Source organism: Acanthisitta chloris, unplaced genomic scaffold (genome assembly GCF_000695815.1).
Source record: "Acanthisitta chloris isolate BGI_N310 unplaced genomic scaffold, ASM69581v1 scaffold10057, whole genome shotgun sequence".
Classification (NCBI taxonomy): Eukaryota; Metazoa; Chordata; class Aves; order Passeriformes; family Acanthisittidae; genus Acanthisitta; species Acanthisitta chloris.
The window spans coordinates 2,455-11,854 of NW_008680932.1; the positions used below are offsets into that span (position 1 = coordinate 2,455).

General features: G+C 42.4%; 1 protein-coding gene across 1 annotated transcript; it reads left to right on the plus strand.

Moving 5' to 3' along the window:
• Positions 1–2,438: 2,438 nt before the first annotated feature.
• On the plus strand, positions 2,439–4,203 carry NRSN1 (neurensin 1). Its single transcript, XM_009077906.1, has 2 exons — positions 2,439–2,633; positions 3,657–4,203. The coding sequence occupies exons 1-2, from the start codon at positions 2,445–2,447 to the stop codon at positions 4,053–4,055; spliced, it is 588 nt and encodes a 195-aa protein (XP_009076154.1). The 5' UTR covers positions 2,439–2,444; the 3' UTR covers positions 4,056–4,203.
• The last annotated feature ends 5,197 nt before the right edge of the window (positions 4,204–9,400 follow it).

A 9,400-nucleotide genomic window follows, 5' to 3' on the forward strand; every position in this document is an offset into this window, starting at 1 on the left:
GTGCTTGCCCTAAGCCAAGGACATTTTCAATGTCACACGCTCTACCAGCGAGGAGCTGCACGAAAAGCTGGGAGGGAGCACAGACAGGACAACTGACCAGAGCTGGCAAAAGGGATATTCCACACCACTGAACATCATACCTAGTATATAAACTGGGGGAGTCTCCTGGAAGGGGATGATGGCAGTTTGGCAATGAGGTTTGGCATCAGTCAGCAGGTGATGAGCAACTGCATTGTGCATCACTTGTTTTACTTGGGTTTTATCTCTCCTTCTTTATTTACTATTATTAAATTCTACTTTGTTTCAATTATTAAATTGTTCTTATCTCAACCTACAAACTTGATTATCCTCCCTGTTCCATGGTGGTGGGGGTGGAGGTGAGCGAGTGCCTGTGAGGTGCTTAGCTGCTGACTGGGCTTAAACTATGACACAAACAAATGTTTTATAATATATTTACTGTAGTTGGAAACATCAGTGTTAGCTATGTACAACTTGACACATGGTGGCCCAGGGGCTAAGCTCTCCCTGCTCACATGGTGAGCAGCTGGTGCATCCTAGGAGTTTCCTGCTGTCTCAAGGCCTCTGGCCCTTTGCCTGTTTTTCTACCTTGCCTAGGAAGGCCAGCACCTTGAGCACACTGGAGGACACTGATGCAGTACTATGAGCAAAGAGCAAGCCCATCCACAGAGTTGGAGAGCACTTCTTTAGTTTCCTAGCATTTTACAATAGCTGAGGTGGAAAGAGAAACCTTCAGGGGATGTAGAGGCAGTTCTGGGTTCAAAAAGGGGATGCCTGACAGAAGCTGAGCCTGACATTACCCCTGTTGCTTTGCAAAGCTCAGCCACGAGTACTGTCCCCCATTCTCCTGGAGGGAGCTCCGACCCTTGCTAGGTGCCCCAGCAACATGTGGGTTGTCTCCTTCTCTTGGTCATGACTTCTGTGAGAGCCTTGAAACGTCATCACAAGTTGGAAGAGAGCTATTTGCAGTTATAAGATGTGGAGATCATGAAATCCCAAACTACATGCATAATAAACATGCAAAATAAATAAAACCCCACGATAATTGATTTCTATAAAGAAGAAAAAGCAAAAGCCTCATTATTCATGAGCCAAGAACACAAGACTCCAAAAGGCTGGAAGTTCACTGTTTATACCAGCAGTGATTTCAGAGCCAGCCAAGAGCTTCATTGAGGCTGTTGCCATTCCCCATCAATATTTTCTGGATTCTCCTTAATTTGAATATACCAGTGTTTGTATTTCTTGCATACTCAGGTATTTCATACCCAACAAGATCACCCATTCTCAAAGAGCAAAGGTCTGTTGGGCTGGCAAAATTGGGAGGTCCTAGCTGCCATGAGCACATCAAACCTTCCTCGCTCCCTCTAAGTGAAATTACTGTGACAATCTGATATATTGATTGAAGCAGATATAAATTGAGCCATGACATTTAGATGCAAGTTCTGATTAACAGTTCCCTTTGGACTAAGGCTTTTTGAACTTCTTTAAAGAGAAGCCAGCCAGCTTAAGTAACATTGACCTATTGCTCAAGTTATTTTAAAGGGCTAGTATTATTTTAATGAATTCAGTCACATCACACCTGTGCAAACAAGTTCAGGCCTTGGACTTGCATAGTTAAATAGAGATTTTGTGTGTTAGGAGAACTTCGATGAAGTGGAAAGAGTAGGGAACTTTGTTGGTAGTTTTCATAGTAGGCAAAATTCTGATTTTATTGAAGTCACCAAGAGCTTGAGCATCGGCTTCTGCAAGGGAGCAGTGGTTTGCCATAGGTTTAGTATTTCCATTTCACTCTTCATTGAACAGATTGGTGCTGTTATGGCATTCCATTCTTTTATTTTCAACTATTCATTTTTATGTACAGGTTATATATTGTTTTCATCTGTCTAGGACTTATTTTGCCTCTGTTTCCTATGACAACAAATGGTATATCAATGATTAGTGCTGCGCTTGAAAAGTTTAGGAAAAAACATGACAACAAACCTCTTACCCAGCAGTTTGGAAAGTTCCTACTATTGTGAACTCCAGTTGACTGATAGATGCAGTCCAGATGAGAGGCAACATGACCCCTTGAGGGATGCTGGACTTTGTTACCTGACATATTCTGTTTTTCTCAATCTCCATGGAAACTTAGTCGAACACTAGTGCAAAAGATGGGGAGTAAACACCCTGTGTACGAAAGGGAATGCTCCCTGCAGCACCTTTAGGCTATGCTGTGCTAAGACACTTGAGTTCCTTTGGGTTTGCTTGAGCTGAGTCACTCCATGCAACTCTACTAGGCTCATTTCTTGGTTTGGAAAAAAGTGAGGTAAAGGTCTCTCCTAGGCTGGTTTTTTCATGTCATCTGGAGAGCCTGCAGCCAGCTTTGCTCTCGCACCACATTGATAATCATCTATTTTGTGTGAAACCTCTCTTTGCAGGTAGGAAGGATGAGCTCCTATGCTGACATCTGTGGTTCCAAGCAATCGCAGGGCAGCACTGAGGGAGGGTACCAACGCTACGGAGTTCGGTCCTACCTGCATCAGTTTTATGAGGACTGCACAGCTTCAATTTGGGAGTATGAGGATGATTTTCAGATCCAGAGATCGCCTAGCAGGTGGAGCTCTATGTTCTGGAAGGTACTACCTGTTGCCCTTTACTGAAAAGAGAAACTCCCTTTTCAAGACTTTCCCTGTGTAATAATGGTTTTAAGTATTCCTCCAGAAAGGACTTTTGGTTGTTCGGTTTTCCCTGAGGGTCACCTGAGGTGACTAAGTAACTATGTCTGAAAGCAGGGCATTCTTACAAAGATACATCAGCTTCCAAGGGAATTCTGGGGTTTTTGGATCCTCTAGTTTCTCTCTCACAGTGTCAGTGAAACATCAGTCTTGTCTGGGAACCCCACATATATCTCCAAAGTGTAGTTTGCGTCTGCGCTACACTCACAACAGTCCTGCTAGACTATTGGGAATAGGACTGATAGACTAAGAGCAGTAACTCTGAGGCTATGTGACCTAGGGATCAAGAAAACCAAGAGGTCTCCATTAAGATCAGGGAACTTGACAGAACTGGAGAACAGCAGGGGTTGGAAGGGGCCTGTGAAGCCATCCAATCTCTACCCTTCTGATGATCCCTGCCCCCAGGGACATTCTGTGTGAACCAAGTTTTGCACTTACACTTGAAATATGCTAGAAATACTCTGTGATGTGTTCATGGCAATAGCATCTTCCTTCTAATCCCTGCAGAGGAATGATATTTTATGAACTAAAAGCAAGTAGGGATATGACACAGACTCTCAGCAGGGTCTGAACTGTTGGTGCTAACCACCACCTAAAGCCAAAGAAATAATCAGTTACACAGCACTGGGCTTAAACTGTGATCCTCTCTGTGATGGGGCCTTTCAACATGAAATGCTATTTAGACATATAGCTGCATATTCCATAGTTTTCAGAAATATCAGTATTTAACTATATAAGTATTTAAAATGACAGTTTTTCCATATGTTCTAGTTCTAGTAGGGCCTAAAAGAAAAATATCAGCTGCCTTCTAGAAGAGAGAGCTGTACCTGCAAGACACAGTGAGAGCTAAATGCCTCCTAGGAACACTTACCAACTGAACACTGGAATATTAATTGGGGTTTTGTTTGTTTGTTTGTTTTTCAGGTCGGACTCATCTCCGGGATGGCTTTCATGCTGATAGGTGTAACGGTTCTTGTAGTGGGTTTTCTTGTGCCACCAAAAATCGAAGCTCTTGGGAAGGATGATTTTGTTGTTGTGGATACCCGTGCCGTTCAGTTTAATGGGTCCCTTGATATATGCAAGCTGGCAGGAGCAATCTTGTTTTGTGTTGGAGGGTCCACTGTAGCAGCATGTCTCCTGATGTCTGCTTTTGCTAAAAGTTACTCCAAAGAAGAGAAGTACCTCCAGCAAAGATTTAAAGAGAGAATAGCTGATATAAAAGCCCATGCAAACCCAGTCACAAAAGCGCCAGCACCAGGGGAATCAAAGATACCTGTTACTTTGTCCAGAGTTCAAAATGTCCAACCTTTATCTGAAACCTGACCCTCCCCTTAGGTTTTATTTCTCACTTGTAGATCATTTTAACTGGAAAGTATCAGCCGTTGTTGGTATCTGTGCTAGTCAATTACAACATTGAGTGCTCTGCTATATAAATATGCAGCTGATAGGGAAGCTGCTTCAGTAAAAATTTAGGATTGGGAAAAAGGAAATTAAGTGATTAGACCTGTGGCCAATATATTCAGTGTATTTGAACGTTCTGATCTGTGTGGAACCAGAAAATTTTTGCAACAATGATAAGATGTTTAGCATATCTGATTGCATCCTTGGAAAACCTAGGGTGCATTTATGACAGCTGTACCAGGAACACCCTACATCCCACTATTTAAAGTTTAGATGAGTTGGCTTTTTGATTAATTTTCTTCTTGCCTTTAAAATACTGTTTAGTCTTACTTTTTCTGCCTGGTTCTGCTGTCTGGAAAGCTATGATTCTGCCCTTGTAATTTGCACTTGTCCTCCTATCACATGCTACAGTCTGTATCAAAGTAATACTGCACAGGTAAAACATACATGACAGTGAGCACCCTTAATTTGATCCTGGCACATGTCACTTCCCAGCAATGTTATTTTTTGGGAAAGGCAAATTATACTTGATTCTGAGTTACTATTAATCTGTGCTAAAGTGCCACTTTTGTCTTAGTCATTGCCATATTAGCAAAAACTACAAAATAAAAGAAAAAGAATTCATATGGGAGGAAGAACTTCATACTTGTGTGTCTTTAGTCTGATATTGTTTCTTTCGTTATATTGTATTATGTTTGAGGTTTATACAAAATGTTTTAGTTTTGTCTGGGTGTGGATTAATAAGTGTGGTTTGACATTCCCAGACCCTGTATTCTGTCAGTATGTCAATGCCATGTTAGATGACCTTAAACATACTTACCTAAAGACATTTTGAAATGCTGTTTATATTTTTATAGAGGATAGAAAAAGTTATGCTTAACCAGATACATTTGTGTAAATGCTTACCTAAAGACTTGTCCTTTCATGGAATACTCCTAATTATTTTCCTACCCAGGGCAATTATTTCACTGTCTTAATCTATGAATTTAAATTAAACTGTATAAAGAAAGATGTGGCATTTGTACTCTCTGACAATATGTTCCACCTTATAGTTCTGTCTATTTTTTGAATGGATTGAATAAAATTCTAGGCGTGAGCCAACCATGGATTTTGTGAGAAGTCTCTTTCTAGTCAAATGAGATTCTCTATAAATTTAATAACTCAGTTTGAAAGGAGAAATTAGCAGTTGAAACTCGTTGGTCTCTTAATGCAATCTGTGTTTTCAGCTTTCATAGGTGAGGAAGTCACTTTGCTAAATCGAACAGATTCTGGCACAATAATGATAGGTATGTGGTAACAGCTGTGCTCTTTCCTTGCTCATAAAGCATTTTGTGGTCTGGGACACTCAGTTTGTACTTGCAACTTCAGTAAACCAGATCATACGTAGTTTCAGCTGAATCTGCAATAATTATTGTGGCTGACAACAATGTCAGAAGTAAAATTTTCTTCTGCAAAGAAAGCAGCTATCTTGGCAACACAATTGCAGTGTCCAAGCATTAGCACTGAAAGCATGGACAGTTGAGAGCTTGTCACAAGCACAGGATCACAGAAAATGAAATAAAGTAGATTTTAAGGCATCCGGCAATTCGCTGGCACCCATATATTAGAAATGCAAAAGCACATTGCACCCAATGCTTAAAAATAAGATTGTAACCTCAGGGGAGAAACAGATGAAGGGCTAAGGAGGAAAAGATGAGAAGACTGGCAAGGTGAGGAGCTGTGTGTTATTTATAAAGACATCAAGAACAGGGGTGAGGGCTAGTGATTGCTCTGAAGACATGTGGCAGGATTGGGACAGGCTGCCATTGCTGCTGTTTGTTAGTTATTCCAGGTAGAGAGGGTCCTCAGTGTTTCCTGTTCAGGTTGAGAGCAATTTTGCTTACTGCCATTACCTTTCACTGCTGTTGGGCTATTGGTGTGTGGGCAGCAGTGTCAAGCTGTCATGGCCTTTTCAATGGAGTGTTTTTAATTAAAAATTGTGCATGGAGGAAATGTGACATTTTAAGTGTTAGTGAAGTTCACTGAAGGAGATGAGAGTGAGGGCTCCTCTAAGAGCTAACTGAGTCCCTTCTCTCCACCTGCCGTTTGTTAACACTGTTCTGGAAGTTTGACTGAAAACCCAGCTGGAAAAGAAAGCAGAAGCTGGGCTTGTTTATCTAAGCTAGCTATATGGATATATAGTTCTCCTTAAAACACACCCCACATGTACATACACACATGCAAATGTCACTAAATATTTGTCCAGAGGACAACTGACCCAACAGGTAATGGACAGAGCTGATCCAAGCATCAGTCACTTACTTACATTGCACATCACTCCTGCAGAACTGAACATGCTTTGACAGTACGAGAGAAGATGAGTCATGGCATGGCATTACCCAGGTGTTAGGGAAAAAGAAATACTCTTGAGGATCTTAGTGAAGCTTGCTGGAATAGGAAATGCGCTTGGGATTTATCAGCAGCAGCAAAGCTGATAATGTTGTCATGGCTAACGTTGCCACACACGTTTCATCTCATTAAACCCTTGTTTCAGTTGCTTAGAGCTTTTCCGGAATTGAGACCTCCAGAGGCTGCAATCCTTCACAGCAGAGAATCAGTACCACACAGGGCTTTTGTAGAAATACTGAGCAGAAAATTACTGCTACTATTAAGAAGCCACATACTGGAAAGGTTAAGACATGTTAGAAACATTTTAACACCTTCATCCTTTGGTGCAGCAACTCAAGCATCAGCAAAAGGCAGTGGAAATGTGCTCTTTGTTGTTGTCATGGAAAATGCCTGTGATATAGCCACCAGCTGGGGAGCAGTGAGGGGCAGCCAAGCTCCCTGGGAAATTTTGAGTGAGGCTGAGGGGAATCTGTCCCCATACATATCATTTCCCTACCATATATCTTTTTTGCTTTTCTCATCCCCGTCAAATTGCAGTGCACACTTCACTCCAAGGCTGCCCTGGACTTCCCCTCCAAGCATTGACTGCCATCACCTTTCCAAAAGGCACATTAATTGAGACCCTAGTGCAAATAAAATATGGCTTAAGAAGCCAAGCTGTTCTTTTTCCAACCTACTGACCTCCCTGCTCCAGAGGCTTCTTTCAGTTTCTTCATGTTCACATCATTTCTTGCCCCTCTTCAAGCCTCATTTGGCTTAAAATTACAATGCAACCCCTCCTAGTCTGACACCATTTTCTTCACAATTGTGGTGAACGAAAAGGCATTTTTCATCCTGAGTGGTAATCACTGGGTTAATGTTGGTTAATACATCCTGTCCTGAAGGTTAGCTCAGCATCCTCTAACACACTGTGCAGAAAAGGCTTCTCTTTATCATTAGTTCTGTCCTCCCCCCTCCAGTCTATCTCGACCCCTCTATTTTCCATTTTTTCCCAGTGCATGGTGAATCATAGGCAAAAGGCAGAGACATAAAAATGTTCCTCCTCCTGAGCTTCCTGTAATCAGGTTTAATTCCCAGTTTCTGCTACAGCCTCAGCCTGCTCTTTCCAAGTATGAGGTTTTTAATCATGCACAAGTGCAAGCAAACACCTCTTCATGAAAACAGTGGCAGAGTGGGGAGGCTGCAGCATCCTGGCTAGTGGCCAGCAGAGAGAGAGGTCTGGCATGGGGAGAGCATCAACAGAACATGCACCCTGGAGAGGCTGCTCAGCCCCCAAGTATGTGAAATGCAAAGGAGACAGCAAAGGACTGCAAGTACCTTAGTTGGCTGCACTTTGCCAGCAGCTTTCTACGAAAGGGCTAAGAAAGAACCATTTTAACAAAATAATGGAATGTGCACTTGGTCTTATTGAGCACTGACTGGTCATCTTGCTGTTACACAAGATTACCCTCTTAGCTTGCTGCATTTCAGGAGCAAAAAGACAATACAATATGATGCTGCATGAGCAGGCTTTGGAGGCACAGTCTCACTCCTGCCTTGTCCTATCATTTCCACAGCTGCGAGAAGAAACATCTCTACAGAACATTATCCTCCACCAGTCATTTGTGGCTAGTGCCCATGCATCTCTTACAGAAACAATGTTTGAGTTTTGCCAGGTCATCCTCATGGCACAGTTTGTCCATAAAGAACAGCACTGCAAAGGGGAAGACCCATGTAGTCTCCTCCTGTTTCCCATATTTATAGACCATGGGTGATCCTTCTGGAGCCTTCTGATCTCTTGGCCAGCAATCCATCCACACCCTCATTTTTATTCAGCTCTTATCTGGGCGTGTGGCAGACCACACAGTGTGTGTTTCCTGCATCGGTTCACTTGATGCACATTAAGCAGGGCAAAGCTCAGTTTTGCTGTCAGATAATTTACAGAGGTATTGGTATGAAAATAATCTCTGCACATTGACAGTAGGTGAGGCAAATACTTCTAATAGCCCTTCAGAGGCAAGAGCCAGAGTCAAGTAACTTCTTTTATGGTGGTTTTTTTCTTAATAATTTGCAGCTGTTTCTTGAAGGCCCATTTTTCCATAATTCACCATTTGCAAACTTTTGGAAATAAAGATTGAGTGATGAGTTTTAAACACTGCTAATAAGCTAGTCAATTTAACAATGTACTAGTTATGCTGCTCCGGCAATTTCAGCCTTAAGGCTCATGGCTTCAGGCCATTTCCTAGCTAAAGGCACCCCTCAGTCTGAGGCTAGGAGGATGTGTTGTTTGGTGGGTGAGATGCCTTTCTGGAATGTCATTATTTCCATGCTTCTACTCACCTAATGACTTCAGCATCTGCTGCCCTTTCCCTCCCTGCCTCCTCCAGGAACCTCGAGCCCTGACATTTCTTTCCTAAGCTTCCTCAGCAGCAGGGGTGAGGCAAGAGGGACGCATGCCACAGGCACATCTCAGAGGGGGTGGGGTGAAAATGTGCCAGCCTGAAATGGCAGCACAAGGGAGGCAGGTCTGCAGCACAGGCAGGAGGTAGATGGAGGGGGAGAGAGACAAGCGGGAAGGAATCCCCAGGGGAGAGCTAGTGAAATGCAGCATTTCAAGCATCACTTTGGTCATCTGTCAATGAATATCAGAAGAGACAGTCAGTGAATATTAAAGCCACAGAAAAACTTGCTGCAGGTCTAAAACCTGTGACCAGAATAACATAAATAGACTGCCAAAAATCTTCATGGAAGTAGACATTTTTTTAAAAATCAACTTTTAGCATCAATATTTTGTCCCCCACAGATGGCTAGACAAGCATGAGGACCTTACTGTCAGACAAATGCAATCTCTCCAGTGTGAGGACACATTTTTTTCCTTTAATATACTACGGTAAAGAAAT